Source organism: Protopterus annectens, chromosome 8.part0 (genome assembly GCF_019279795.1).
Source record: "Protopterus annectens isolate FY-2018-M chromosome 8.part0, PAN1.0, whole genome shotgun sequence".
Lineage (NCBI taxonomy): Eukaryota > Metazoa > Chordata > Ceratodontiformes > Protopteridae > Protopterus > Protopterus annectens.
Window position 1 is genome coordinate 1,756,078,966 of NC_056741.1, and position 15,706 is coordinate 1,756,094,671.

The window sequence follows — 15,706 nt, forward strand, 5'->3', positions numbered from 1 at the left end:
TCATAAAAATCTCTCTCTCTGTCTGATTTCAGCTTTATAACACAGTACCCATTTTAAGAGGGCTTCCACTTCCTTTTCAAAAGATTTTTAGAAACAATCGTGATATCCGTGCTTTTATGAAGGACATTATTGATGATCACAGAAAAAGTTTAACACCTGGAGAGCACAGAGACTTTGTGGACTGCTATTTAGAAGAAATTGATAAAGTAAGATCTATATCTGTCAAATGCATTGTTTTGTGACTTTACATCACTCTATTAATTTTAAGCAGGTGATATTATTGTCTCTATGACTGCAGGCACTTTATGTTATACTAAACTGAATTTTATTCACAGCACATTCTATTTCTGTAATGCTACAATGCTGCCTGAAACATCTGCACAAAAGTACTTAAAGATGCAAGTGTCTGTTACAGAAGAAATGTATAATAGAATACATATAGTTGAAGAGTAAGAAAAATATTGTTTAATGATATAATCACAGACTAACAAAGGATTTGTCATTCTCAGAATAATTTACTACTTGACACCTCCATTTTCTGAAGTCGCTGTTAGGCTGTCCAAACCATTTTCAAAATAATATGTCAAATAAGTCATCACAGTCATGTACAATAAAGAAAAGTATTTTTGAAAACTTTATATCAAATATTGAACTACTGCACATATTTAAAACCTATGTCCAGAAGATGAGTCTCATATTCTTAGTTTTGGCATCAAATACATCAGCAAAACTATACAGCCAGAAAGGGAGCTGCCAGATCTAGATTAGTGAAATTGCAAAAAAAAAAAAAAAAAAAAAGTTGTATTGCTGAAATTAAAGCAAAACAACAGTGTACTCTCAGATCAGTGAATGTTTTGTTGTCTTTTCTTGAAAAATGTCCCTCCCTTGTAACTGAGTATAGACAGTCCCCATTCTTCAGTGGATGCATTCAAGCAAACTATTTGATAGACTTTTACTGAAAAGACTTTGGGGGGAGTTTAATAAACCCTACATGGATTGATTTTACCATATAAGCATAGTGGCATGGAGCTTACACAAAAGTAAGCAGCTGTGTGATCCAGTAAACAGAACTGAGAGGCGTGCATGAGTATGAGAACAAGTGTCTGTGGCATGCAAATCACCTCATAAGCAGGGGAGTTGCATGCAAATGAGGTTGTTTTTTCCAGGAAGCAGATGGGAATTCATGCAGCTCTCATGTTGGTGTTAGAAGAGTACAGGGAAAATTTCCATGTGCAAGAAAGTAAAAATTGAACAGGGGCTGTAAAAGTCCATCAAGAAGGTAAGAAATTGCAAAGTAGGCACAGATATGTGCAAAACTATACCCTGTGTATTCAAAAAAACAATGCAAACTTATATAATATAATTTTTTAATACCCGTATTACATTTGTGCGATATGCAGCAGTGCACAAACATGCTGTTATGCAAAAAACAAATATTAAAAACATCAAAAACTAAAAATAAGACACATGTGAGAATAATGCATTATAGGGCCCTGGTAGATTTCAATTGTTGCTAAGGAGGCAGGCCCTGGAATAGTGAAGTATCCAGGTTGTGTGCACAGATCTGTATGCAAATAAGCTGGGGTTGCTGAACAGCAAAAATGGGCCACTGTGTCCGCAGATAACATCTGTGTAGTCTCAGAACCATGTCAGTGTCCACAGAAGAGCTAGCTGACATCAAAGGGGTGTGTCACAATAAGTTTAAGTGGATTAGAGCTTAGCGACACCCATTTGCACACCTCTTAGCTGAGCTAAGCAGGGTGTATGTCTAGTGCTGCTAAGCTTTGTTTAGCTAGGGGTGTGTGTTTTAGCTGATTTTAGCTATGCTGAGCATGTCTGTGCATGGGGGTATGTCCAGACAGCTGAGCAGTGTTTATAACTGCACGACGGGTTTGCTCACTGTGCCGCAGTGCTTATCAGGGAAGACTGTTTAAAAAAAAAAAAGGAAATTGCCTGATGTACCTGGCAGGTGGAATGCATCATAGTTAGCCAATCACATGGGTTGCATCTGCAGCAGAGCACTATAAAGTATGCATGCATCCTGCAAGCTGATTTTTCCCATTTACTGTGCACCATTGGAGTACAGACTTTGAAATGTTAAGTGACAGAATGCCAGGGTCTGCTGCTGCTTTGCTACATCTGTATGTGCTAGAGGTGGAGGTCAGTGCTGATACTGTTGTTGACAATAGGCCTAGACTGAGAAGGAGAAGATTGTTCAGGCCCACGGTACCCTCCAAGGAGCTACATGAGCTGGAGATTGTAGAGCACTACAGGGTGGACAGGGGCATACTACAAGAACTCACCAAGCTCTGTTGGCCTAATCTCACACCCAGAGCCAACAGAGGAGAACCCATCCCAGTGGAAATAAAGGTATGTGTAGCTCTTACAATACTAGCTACAGGTACTTTTCAAAGACCAACTGGGGACATGATGGGGGTCTCACAGGCATCTGCATCCAGGATACGCCATCATTCCCTGGCTGCCATGCAAACACATCCCAGTAAGCACATTTATTTACCCTGCACTCCAGAGGAGAGGGCCAGCAGTATGCATCTCTTCTACCATGTAGCACACTACTCTGAGGTACTAGGTGCCATAGACTGCACTCATGTACACATCAAAGCACTGCCCAGTGAGGAGGGTAGACTCTATATCAACCACAAGGGGTATCACTTAATCAACTGCCAGGTTGTGTGCAATGCCCAGGACATTATCATGAGTGTGTGTGCTGGTAGCCTGGCAGCTATCACAACTCCCATATTTTACACTCATCACAGCTGTACCAGATGTTTGCCAGGGGGGACATCCCATATGGCATTCTACTGGGGGATGTTGGCTATGCACTGGAACTGTGTATCAGAAATGCACACACACCTACCGAAGAACACTATAATGAGGAATCTGCACAAACTAGGAACATCACAGAGCATGTGTTTGGGCTGCTTAAGTCACGATTCCACTGCCTGACTATATCTGTTAGAGCCCTGCAGTACTCTCCATCCCCATGTGCACAGACGTTCACAGTATGTGCCATGCTACACAATATGGTCCTAAGGAAACAGCTGTGGCAGGATCATCAGAGGAAAGGGACACACAACCCCCCCACTAGTGCCAAGGTCCCCACAGCCACACCCACAGGGGGACTTGGAGGAAGAAGACCTTGAGCCTGTCTCTGTAAGCAGATGTAGCTGTGCCTGGTATGCCCTGGCTTTGGCAAAGAGGCAATGCATAGCACATACACTGACAACCTGGGATCCTAGGGACTGACACCTTACTCCGACTCGCATGCATACTAGCCACACCACACAACCTGAACCTTACCATGTGCTGGCTGTGTACTACATGCATCAGAGTCAGCCCTGAAGCACTGTTATCTCAACTGCTGCATTCACAAGGTATGGCACTCTCCTTTACAACAAATGTATGTGGTACTAGATGATGGTAGCATATGTATGGAACTGCTCCATGTATGCAAGGGAATAGAGTGGGCTACTGGTGAGAACTAACAGCTATGTGGTACAAGAGATACTCTGTCCAATAGTGGCTGCTCTATAATATGCATTAGGCAACAAGGCAGCAAAACCAACTGCAGTATGTGAAGGAAATGCTAAACAATGGGGTCATAGGACAGTACATGACTGTCAGTGCTAGAGTCTCCTACCTTCAACATAGCCGTGTTCCCATACAACTGAAGTACCAGTATGTTTGCATGGGTATAGCAGCAGACCACAAAATCCTAGGGCTGTCCCAAACAACCTGGCTACATGTTCTATTTCCACAGTATGCAGGGGTCAAAGTGTATGCCTGTCTGCTGTTGACAATGTCAGGAATTAAACTTCACTTTCATTTAGCTGGTGTGGCTCAGTGGGCTAAGTATATTAGCATGGTTGATGGTGTCCATGGTTTGAAGCTGGCTGCACCTACAATTTTGCATGTGAGGTACTGTTATGGTAGGAGTCCCACAGACTGTCAACGTGTCACAATCAAGCAGGACAAAGCCAGAGACAATGTAGGGACAGGGGGCCACAGCTATGGACATTACACATGTTCTGAGTAACCTAGAAGGTGGCTTGTATAACAGCAGGTTGTAACAAATCAGAGTAGCAGCTGGATATAAAGGCCATCACATAACTGTGTCAGTACATACAACAATTCAGTGGGCACCATTTAGTAGTGTATTAATAGAAAAACACAACTGTCTGAGGAGCAGCACAGACATTTTTCCCCACCTTTTTTATTTTAAAACTTCATCATTTTATTATCCCCTTTCCTTCCAACTATTTCTTCTAACATTTGCTTCCTCACCTGCCCCTTTAAACTGTTTCTTCTAACACTTGTTTCATATTCCTCTGCCCCTTTAAACTTTTTTTGTAACACCTGCTTCCCCTCCCCTCTTCCTCTCTCTCTACTCACCATTCCCTTCTGACCCCTCCCTGACCACATCCCTCCCCTCCCAGAGTTGCTCACCAGAGCTTACTTAATACTCTGAAATCCTTTGGTGCCTTCTTTTAAACAATCTCTTGTCTCTGGTCCCAACAAAGCCCCTGGCCCTTTGAGAAACTATGTGCTTGCCACATAAGGCATTGCATTGAATTGTCTTGTTCGGTTATCTGTTACATCATATACACAAGTAATAAGAAAGCTTACAGAAGAGCTTAGTTTGTGCTCTATACTGGGCTTGTTTAACTAATTGAATAAGGATACTAGGAATGATATTGCTGCACCAGTTTTATCTGTTTTGGTACTGGCTTCCAGCCAACTGTATATTGCTGTGTATTACTGATGTTGGCCTGTAATTACAAGCTGGTAGATGTAACACTGCTGTTGGCCTGTAACTACTAGTTAGTAACTGTACATGTACCTAATGTGTTTACTGTGCTAAGACTAGGAACAAGCAGATAAGCACACTGGGCTTCTTAGTCCTTGTGACTTACCTGTACTTTCCTGCTTGTGTTTGTCTTTTACTGAAACAGAATGGACTTCCAGGCACTTGTATTATACTCTGCCAGTGTGTAGACCCTCAGAGAAGCTACTCATTTGACTTGTTTGTTGGATAGTACTGCCACTAATCTTTAACTGCTTGATTTCATTTGATCTATGCTGAAACTTAGCACTGTGTATTATCAGCCGAGAAATGCTGAAATCTTGTCTGTTTTATTAACTGCTGCATGCTTGTTTATTGTTTTGCTGTACAATTGGAAGGCATAAGCTGTTATATTCTAAAAATTATGTATATAGTAATTGGGTATTGGCAACTGCATTCTCTCTTCCTTCTGCTTATTTCAGCTTGACTAAATACTAGCATCCCTTGACCTTGCTATGTTCTGAATTCTCTCTTCCTTTTGCCTGCTTCTCTTGACCATTCTGCTTTTACCTGTGTGCTTTCTCCCCTCCATGATTACTTAAAGGCCCTTTTCTTCAAATTTGTGCTTTAATAACTGCTGCTTTCTTGTTTACCATTAATGCTGTACAGTTAGAAAGCATAATCTGTTTATATTGTAAAATTTCTGCATGTAGTATTTGGATACTGGCAACTGCATTCTCTCTTCCTTCTGCTTATTCCAGCTTGGCTAAATGCTAGTGTCCCTTGACCTTCCTATGTTTTGTGTTCTTACTTTTACGTACTCCAAATGTTAGAGTAAACACATGCTTCACTTGATCATTCTTCTATTAACTGTGTGTGTCCCCCCTCCCAGTGCCTATTTAAAGGACACTTTCTTCATATCTATGTTGTAAACTAAGATACTCTCCTTTCTAGCTCCTCAAGCCTCACTAGTCTTGTCTTTCCTTTCTACTGCTACCTGTAAACTCAGGAGTCCTCTATCCAGGCCTGCTACCTTTTCTCTTTCTCACCCTCCAGTCTGCAACTTTCACTCTGTTTTTATTTTTCTGTCTCTATCTCTATCAGTCTTTTGCCTTCTATTTCACTCCTTCTGTTTGCCCCTAATATTAACTACCCCTCCATTGATTGCTCTCACCTCTAGAGATTTAATATTTTTTACCACCTTAAGCTCACTATCTTATTTTCATTACATCTCTCTTTTATATTACAGTAGTCAACTACACGGAAAAGTGACCTCAATCCTCCCCACCCCGAATTCCTGAATATACCTGGCTGACATTTTATCCACTGACCCTCAAAATGATACAAGAATTGCTGTCTAGCCAAGGATGGGAGAGAACCAACAAAAATAGAAAAACACCATCACAAGCTTTATGTGCGTGTCCCAATTGCTTCTTCCTCACCTGCTGTTAAAAGCTTTTTTTGCAAAAATTAATCTAGGCTGTGGCATGCACATGTATTTCTCAGCTCACTGAATCCCCATCACCATCACGTTTCTTCCACTCACACTGAGTATGCATCTCTCTCCCCCTGGTCTCTTTATCAATTTGGCACCTAACTCAATTCAGGAAAGTGTGCTAAAGGCTAAGACTTTGCTGCCTGTCTCCTCTCTTTTCTAAATCAAGGGTTCACTTCATACATTATCAACATCTGGCTTTACTCAACTAGTTCTTCACTCTAGTCCCGATTAAGAAAAGTACAACCAAACAAAATAAAATTAATTAAAACAAAAATAAATTAAAAGTAAACAACAGTTATATTCTTCCACAGACATTGAGTTTTTAGACAACGTTTGGCAAAAGACTCACAGTTTCATGTAATATTGCTACTGATAGGTTATTCTCTTCTGCATCTGACCAAACTACAGACTGGGTTTTGGCCCGCTCCATTCCGCCCTCTCTCCAGTTGGCCTCCACTCTGCTCCCCTACTCTACCCCCATTTTCACTCACCCACATTTAAATTACATTTATACATCCCCAACGACACCCACTCTCCGAAAACTAATAGAAATCCACTAGCCATCTGATAGGATACACACACAGTCTTCACTCTAACTACATCAGCCATTCACCTCCCTATAATCTGATACCTGATCATAACACCCAACTCATCTACTTAGCAACCTTCCCTTACATTCTCTAATTGCACCCTACAGACTAGAAATCTATATACCAACTCCCCACCTATCCACTAACTACCTTATTAGAACCCCCTACCCAAATACAATAGCTATTTTACAATCAGCATTTAAAGATTTACCCAAATACAGCTAAACCATATAAAAAGACATTTCCACTAAAAATGAACCATCCTAATAAAAAGAACCTAAATTTTTGCATTTTTACTCCTCACCTCTACTGCCCTGTTATCTCTGTTGTCCTTGCTAACAGCTATAAAGTATCCACCAGCCTCAATCGATAACCATCTATATAAAACCTCCTCTGTATCTCCCCCTGATAGCCCGGTTAACCACACCATAGCCCCAGAACACATCCACTCCAACCCTCTAGACTATCAACCATATAGACTACTACCCACTATAAATAAATCACATACCTATTATAAGCACACTAAGCTACAATACAAGTTTATAAAACTCCTACTACATCTTGCAAAGGAGCTAAACCACTCTGGAGACATACACCCCAATCATGGTCTCCCTCCTCACCAGATACAATATCCAACCCAACCCCTGGGAACATCAGACTACCACATATCCAACCCAACCCCTGGGAACATCAGACTACCACACAAAAAAGATAAATCTTCCATAATGTTTCTTAATATGAATGTCAGTAGTATTGTGAATAAAGCACATGACCTGCATGCTTTACACTCCCTCTATACTCCTGACATAGGTTTTAACCATGTTTTGGTTAATAAGGAAAACATCTGCAATAATGAAATTGTAGCCCCAGGATACAATACAGTACGCAAGGATAGGTCAAACAAATAAAGGGGGGGGTGTTGCAATTTTTTTTAAAGAGCATCTAGCACTAGACTATATGGAAAATAACAGCCCCAACTTTGGAAACGCAGAACTTATCTATACTAAATTACAAATCAACCCAAAAAAGTTCATAAACATCATAGGCTGATATATCCCACCAGGAAATAATATCCACACACTAGAAAACATACTTCACTGGGCCTCTAATGCATACCTACAAGAAACAGTCCTGCTGGCTGATTTCAATATTGACTGACAAGACTATTCCACTCTGAACCCATCATCTCACATTAACCTTCATGGATTTACACAACTTATCACATCCCCTACAAAAACTGACAAAACAACCAAACACCAGTCTATCCTTGACTAGATTTTGGTCAACGATCCCTCACTAACATCTCCAGCAGGTTGTCTTCTAGATGACCTAAGCGACCACTGCCAACCTTTCTCATGCGCACCCACACCTTCCAAACTAACCACACCTCTTACCGTACAATCAGAAAAAAAAATCCTTCAACCCACAAAAGTTCATCTCAGCACTAAAAAGCTATAAATGGGAGTCTCTCAAACAGCTACCCCTAGATGAAACAGTCAACTCATTTAATAAAACTTTTTTAGAGATTTTAGATTGCTATGCTCTCTCCAGAACCATTAGAGTTAGAGCCAATTACACACCCTGGTTGAGCAAAGAATGCCATTACCTTCTCAAAACTAGGGATAAATCCTGAGAACAATACCACAAACACAAAACCCAATCCACAAAACTAACATTTCTAGAACTACATAACAAAGTTAAAAAACTAATCAGGCAGAACAAAATCAATTATTACCACAATATTCAAGAAAAATATAACCCACAAAAAGTCTGGGCTGCAGTTAATAACATACTATCTCCAGGAAAAACATCCACACCCACTCCAACTTCTACCACTAACACTGAAAGCATAGCAACACAATTTAATGCTTGTGTTACAGAAACCATACTAGACCTAGCCAATACAAACAACAACTCCAATAGCCATGCCCCAATAACTCCCCATTTCAGTAAACCCTCTCAAAACAAACTCAGTCTATTTACACTACAGCCAGTAGCAGTAAATACTGTAAAAAAACTACTGCTCAAACTAAAACCAACTACCTTAGCCACAGACAAACTACCAGTCGAATTTCTGAAACAAGCTGCTGATGGACTTGCTTACCCAGTAGCAATACTCATAAACAGATCCATGTCAGAGTGCATAGTACCTGCTATATGGAAAGAAATCCTGTATAATACCCCACAAAGGAGACAACTCAACTGATTTTAGCAACGATCGCCAGTCACTATTCTATAACCCCTATCTAAAATCCTAGAGCGGGTGTTCCATAATCAACTCATGAACTACCTTAACACCCACAATCTATTATCAATCACACAACATGGATTTCACACCCATCATAGTACAACTACAGCCCTCATGTCCTTTACTAATACAGTCAATCAACTTAGAAATTCAGGGCAGTTTGTATCTGCCATATTTCCAGACCTGTCCAAAGCATTCAATATGATAAACCACAACAAACTAATCAAAGACCTCTCCTCACTAAACCTTATTGCTTCTACTGTTACCTGCTTCCAAAACTACCTATCAGACCAACAACAGGCTGTACTGTGACAACATCACCTGTCCACTCACCTCCGAGTCTACCTAGGTGTCCCACAAGGCTCGATCTTAGGACCACTATTGTTCTCCCTATTTATCAACCAACTCCACACCTCCACTCACCAAGCATCTGTGACACAATATGCAGATGACTTTACCCTCATATGCTCTTTCTCCAGCATACAGGAATTCTACACCATAACCCATAACTCATTTCTATCAGTAGAATCCTGGCTTACCTTTCTCAACTAATTCTAAACCTAAATAAAACCAAACTCCTCCTCTTCTGCCACTCAAGAACACCTGCAATATTCCCAGTTTTCACCCTAGAGTCCAAAACCAAAACTGTTATCACCTCTGTGACACATACCAAACTGCTAGGGTTCAAAATTGACAACAATCTAAAATTTGGTATCCACATAGGCCAAAGTATCAAAAAAGTTCATAAAAAAGTAGGCCTCCTTTACAGAAACAAGAACTTTTTTACCACATCTACAAAAGCTACCATTGCCTGGACACACCTCTTATCATCCCTACTCTACACCTCCCCTATACTAACCAACCTACACAAATCAGACCTTACTAAACTAGACTCATGTTACAATAAAATAGCCAAATTTGCTACAAACTCCCCCTACAAAACACACCACTGAATAGCCCTTAGACAACTAAATTGGCTAGAAATTCCTCAGCTCCTCCAATACAAGCAACTAAACTTCAGCCATAAAATATTCCATGAACCAGATAAAACCCCAGCCCTTCAAGATCTCATGCAACCATACACCACCACTAGAACACTCCGTTCCAATGACAAACTCCTAATTATATCCACCAAAGCCAACAACTCAACTGGAGAATCCTTATTCTCTAACACCGTTCCTAAAATATGGAATAAACTACCCACATCCATCACTTCCATCTGCAGGATAGTACAATTTAAAAAAACTTCTATTTACTCAATTAGAAAAGTCCTGGCTTTGCTCTTGCTACCCACCTGACTAACTCTATATTCTCCACATTTATACACACTCTCTGACTTTCTTTAGATCTACACTTTACAGTACTATCCTATTATGCCTTCTTCTTTCCCTATATATATATATATATATATATATATATATATATATATATATATATATATATATATATATATATATATATATATATATACTTACTCTATTACCTCAAATCATTCAAGTCTTCCTCAAAAATATCATACTGTGCGTTCTTATATATATATATATGTATATATATACTAGTCTAGTTTGTATAAAATCGTATACTCTTTGATGTACAAATTTTGTTAAAATTGCTAAGGTGTCATCTCTTGGTTATTTATATTTTGCAATGTGTAGTTTCATTGTTGACCTGTACTCTGTAATTTTCTTGTAGTATAATGTTTGTTTGTTTTTCATATTGTTGGAGCTTTTCTCCCTGGGCATCTGCTGAAAATAGACCTGTGTCCAGTCGGACTTTCATGATTAACAAATGTTAAATAAATCAATATGGGCCAGAATGCTGGACTTCCTGCAAAACATGTACAGTCAGAGGTGTGAAGACTGTAACCCAGTGTGTGGTGTTACATCATGTACCCCAGTCACAGCATACCTACAACCACTTAGAGTATGAAATATGGGCAAATCCATGAACAGGAGTTAGACAAAGGCCCAAATATAAGGAGAAGGGTTAACTAGTGGCCAGACAAATGTAGAAAGTGCAGAGAATAATAGGTCATGCAGTAGCATGAGTTCCCTGGTGTATATGGAGTCAGTAACTCAAATGTCTGTCACCAGTTCTTAACGTCAATCTATAATGATTTACCACTGATGTACCAGAAAAATCACAATGCTATGTAAAATATGCCATACATATGATGGAAAACCCTGTACAGTCTATTACAATCTGTGCAGTTGCTTAGTACGAGTCATATATTATGTTCAGCACACAGCCGAGGAATCCCTTGGACAAAATATCATGGAGGTGCTGGATTGTTGAATCAGGTGCAGCATCCAATTGGCTGTAGCACACAAAATCCTGGACTGGAGTACAGGTAGGTCTGGCCTGGAGTCACTTGTAAGTACTGACAGTCACACTGGGCATGTTCCTACACTTAGCTAATTTCAGCCCATGTTTGATGCCTGATCTGCCTAAAGAACTGAGATGTGAAAATATCTCTGTGCATACAGACAGCTATGTATATGTATCTGTCTCTCCCTATCCCCCTCAGACAAGATTACCCTTATCTATCAGTATGTGTCATATACACACATATCACACACACACACACATATATATATATATATATATATATATATATATATGCACACACACACACGCATATATATATATATATATATGGTTCTACCTCACTTCAACGACACGCCGGAACATCGACATGGAAATCGCGAGCCCCAGAAGATCGACAGCGCAGAAGACCGACGTGACGGGACCTAGAAGATCGACAAGCAGAAGACCGACCCGACGGATGAAAGCACCAACACCGAGGATGCCGAAATGGGAAAAGGCTGTGTAAGTATGCGGTAGTGACAGACGTTAGGGTGCGAGTAAGGTAAGTGTGGATAGGGGTGGGTTAAGTGAGTTAGGGTTAGGGAGCGGGTCAGGTAAGTGTGTGGTAGTGATTGTGTTTGGGTTAGGGGCGGGATAAGTGAGTTAGGGTTAGGGAGCGGGTCAGGTAAGTGTGTAGTGATTGTGTTTGGGTTAGGGGTGGGATAAGTGAGTTAGGGTTAGGGAGCAGGTCAGGTAAGTGTGCGGTAGTGACGGACCTTAGGGTTAGGGTTTGGGTTAGGGTTGTAGGTATTTGTGTATGTGAGGTTTAGTGTGGGTTTGTAGGGATTTTGGTGTGCTTGTGTTGTGTATGTGGTTCTTGGATGGGGAATGTGTTTTGTTTGTTGATTGTGGTGTGTGAAGTGTATGAGGTTTCGTGTTTGTGTACCGTCGGTTATTTCGTTGTCGGGCATGTGGAATTTCGTGTTTTTGTACTGTCGGTTATGTGGTTTCGGTGATTGCGTTGTCGGTGTTTTGGTGTTTCGTTTATGTGAGGTAGAACCATATATGTATATATATATATATATATATATATATATATATATATATATATATATATATATATATATCCCTGAATGAACTTTCCACCGAAGCAGAAATCACTGAGCATACTTCATTGAAAGTGCTGTTCACTGAAGCAGCACTTTTGGAGAAGTATGCTGTTGTGCCGGTCATGTGGATAAGGGAAAATTCCTTTTCCCCCCAGTGTAGTGTGACCTTAGAGTGAGAATATTAAAGTGGGGGGGTGGGGGACTTGCCCCCCACATGGGGGGTGCAGGAGGGCTTGCCCCCATGCATAGAAGTAGGTTTAATGTTGTATTTATTTTTTTTAAACATATTTTACTATAAGCCCTTTTTCCGTGAAAAGCGCTTTTGGTAAAGTATGTTCGGTGATAATAGATTTGGATTTTTGATTTTTCGATCAAAAGTCCTGAAGATATATATATATATATATATATATATATATATATATATATATATATATATATATATATATATATATATATATATATATATATATATATATATATATATATATATATATAAAATATGTACGATACACAAACACACACACACACACACACACACACAGACACACACAAGTGTATATGTGTGTGGGGATCCACAAATGTCCAGACCTACACACAGAATGCTGGATTAACTGCACCTGCACACACAACTGTTGTCTGATGTTAAAAGACCACAGCCACATAATGACATAATCCACCCAAACTCAGAACCCCGTGCCTGTGGAATCTCACACTGTAGACAGACAATGGTGAGCAGGTGGTGTAATGTGAAATGGCTGCAATGCAGGACTTGGACATGCCATATTGTCACTAGCCAATACTCCAGCTAGCAAACTGCAACCAGCCAGAAATGGTGTTACTGGTACCTATACACACATAGCAGGGGATTTAACATGTACCCCACTGCTACGACACTAGATGCAATAACAGCAAAAAGCAGGGACATTCTGCAAGCCACACAAGCTATGTAACATAAGGCCACTTTGCATAGCCTGCAAGTACTGTGGCTGTAGCCATATGTACACCGAATTTAACTAGTGGTGTGTGCAAATAGTACTGTGACCTGTAGTGTGTAATAGTAGGTAGGTAGGTAAGGGTTCTAATCTCACATCAGCCACCTTGTGTGTATGTAGATATTTCCTATACAGCAGTGCAGACATGCCCAACAGGCCTATGTCTGTGCAATGGCTAATCATTTTATGGCCCTATGTCTAGCGTCCTCCACAACATTGACCTCCCTGTCAAAAGTTGCTGATGTCATCCACCTTAACAACACTGGCTGTCAATCTTATAACAGTAACCTCTGTGGCGCATGCAATAAATACTTAGTGCTATAGTCTATACTGCTAGATAGGTAGGGTTCTAATCTCAATAAGGACAACTCTGTGAGTGTGTGTGTGTGTGTGTGTGTGTGTGTGTGTGTGTGTGTGTGTGTGTGTGTGTGTGTGTGTGTGTGTGTGTGTGTGCGTGTGTGTAATTATATCCCCTTGCAGCAGCGTGCCAATCTGTGTGTAATAGTTATACATTTTAAGGCCCTGTGGCCTACCTGTCAACCCCACATTGGCCTCCTTTAAAAGGCCTGCTGATGTAATCCACCTAAATAGCACTGACTGTCAATCTGTGTGTGTGTGTGCGTGTGTGTGTGTGTGTGTGTGTGTGTGTGTGTGTGTGTGTGTGTGTGTGTGTGTGTGTGTGTGTGTGTGTGTGTGTGTGAATATATCCCCTTGCAGCAGTGTGCTTTTCTCACCTATCTGTGTGCAATTATTAGACATTTTAAGGCCATGTGCCTACCTGTCATCCCCTATTGGCTTCCTTTGCAAGGCCTGCTGATGTCATCCACCTGAACAGCCCTGGTTGTCAATCTCATAAAAAATAAGCTTTGTGGCACATGTGATAAGTATTTAGTGCTATAGTCTATACTACTAGATAGGTGGGTGTTCTAATCTCAATAAGGGCAGCTCTCTGTGTGTGTGTGTGTGTGTGTGTGTGTGTGTGTGTGTGTGTGTGTGTGTGTGTGTGTGTGTGTGTAGTTATCCCCTTGCAGCAGTGTGCCTGTCTGTGTGCAATGGTTATACATTTTAAGGCCCTGTGAGTAGCTGCTCACCCTAAATAGCTCACATCTATCTAGGCATAAATGCTATCCACCACCACCTACATTTGTAGGTACAGAAAATCCAGGTGACACGTATCAGGAGTGCATGCCTTGTCATGGGGTATGCATGCAGGATTATGCTGTCTGTCCCCATTGTCCCTGACACACTGGTCTACACATACACATATACAGCCATACCTTGCTATTGTCATATTTCTGCTTTGTTGCCATGCCATCCTGACCCACTGTATTGCTGCCAAGTCTCAACAGTGTAGCCACTCAGACCTCCGGAACAGAAACATACACAGTTCTGAGAGACACCTGTCAATCTGAAACACTACCACTAATCTAACATTATGTAACAAAGGTAGAACCACTTTGATGTATACTCATGACACATGCCAGCATACAGCACTTGTCATGGCATAACAGTAATGCACTGCAAAATGTCATGTAATGTAATATAGTCACCCTGTGTATCAGACACATATTTGCATGTCCCTTCTTCAATGGTATGGATAGCAGGGATGTGGCACAGGTATCGTCATATGCACAGGGTGTGGTGTGGGGTGCCAGAGGCCTAGGCTGTGCCAAACAGTTAACATCGTGTGTGTGAGTCAGGAAGGGATGCTGGTCAGCTGGGCAATGGAGAGGTGCCATTTGTGTCTGTTGGTGACCTGCATGTGAGTGTGATTGAGTGTCTGCACATACATAGTCAAGCCAGGTGCTAGCCTTACACATGGGTATGTTGGACAGCTGTGGACTGTACATGGTAGAGTGTACAGTTCCACATCTCTGGCCATGAACATGGGAACTGGCTCTACCAGGAGTGGCACTGGCACCAACATGCCCAGGGTCAGACCAGTACTAGTCACTGATGATGACTGGTGTCTGCTGGGCCTTTGTCCCTCATGGGACCTCCCAGGACCATGTGACCATGGCCATGGCAGTGTATTCAGAATGTACATGTGCCTCCATGATGGACCAAAACATGCATCAAGTGACCTGTGATTTGACAATTGTGACAGGTGGTGAATGGGCAGCAGTCCTCCTTCGCGTACCCCTGTCAATCTACCTAT

The 15,706-nt window shown here is 41.0% G+C and overlaps 1 protein-coding gene across 1 annotated transcript in view; it reads left to right on the plus strand.

Moving 5' to 3' along the window:
* The window catches only part of LOC122809621 (cytochrome P450 2J6-like), a 587,708-nt gene that overhangs the window by 299,622 nt on the left and 272,380 nt on the right, over positions 1-15,706 (plus strand). The window contains exon 5 of the mRNA XM_044081253.1: positions 33-206. Within this exon, the coding sequence (XP_043937188.1) occupies positions 33-206 (174 nt within the window). The remainder of the gene's footprint in view (positions 1-32; positions 207-15,706) is intronic.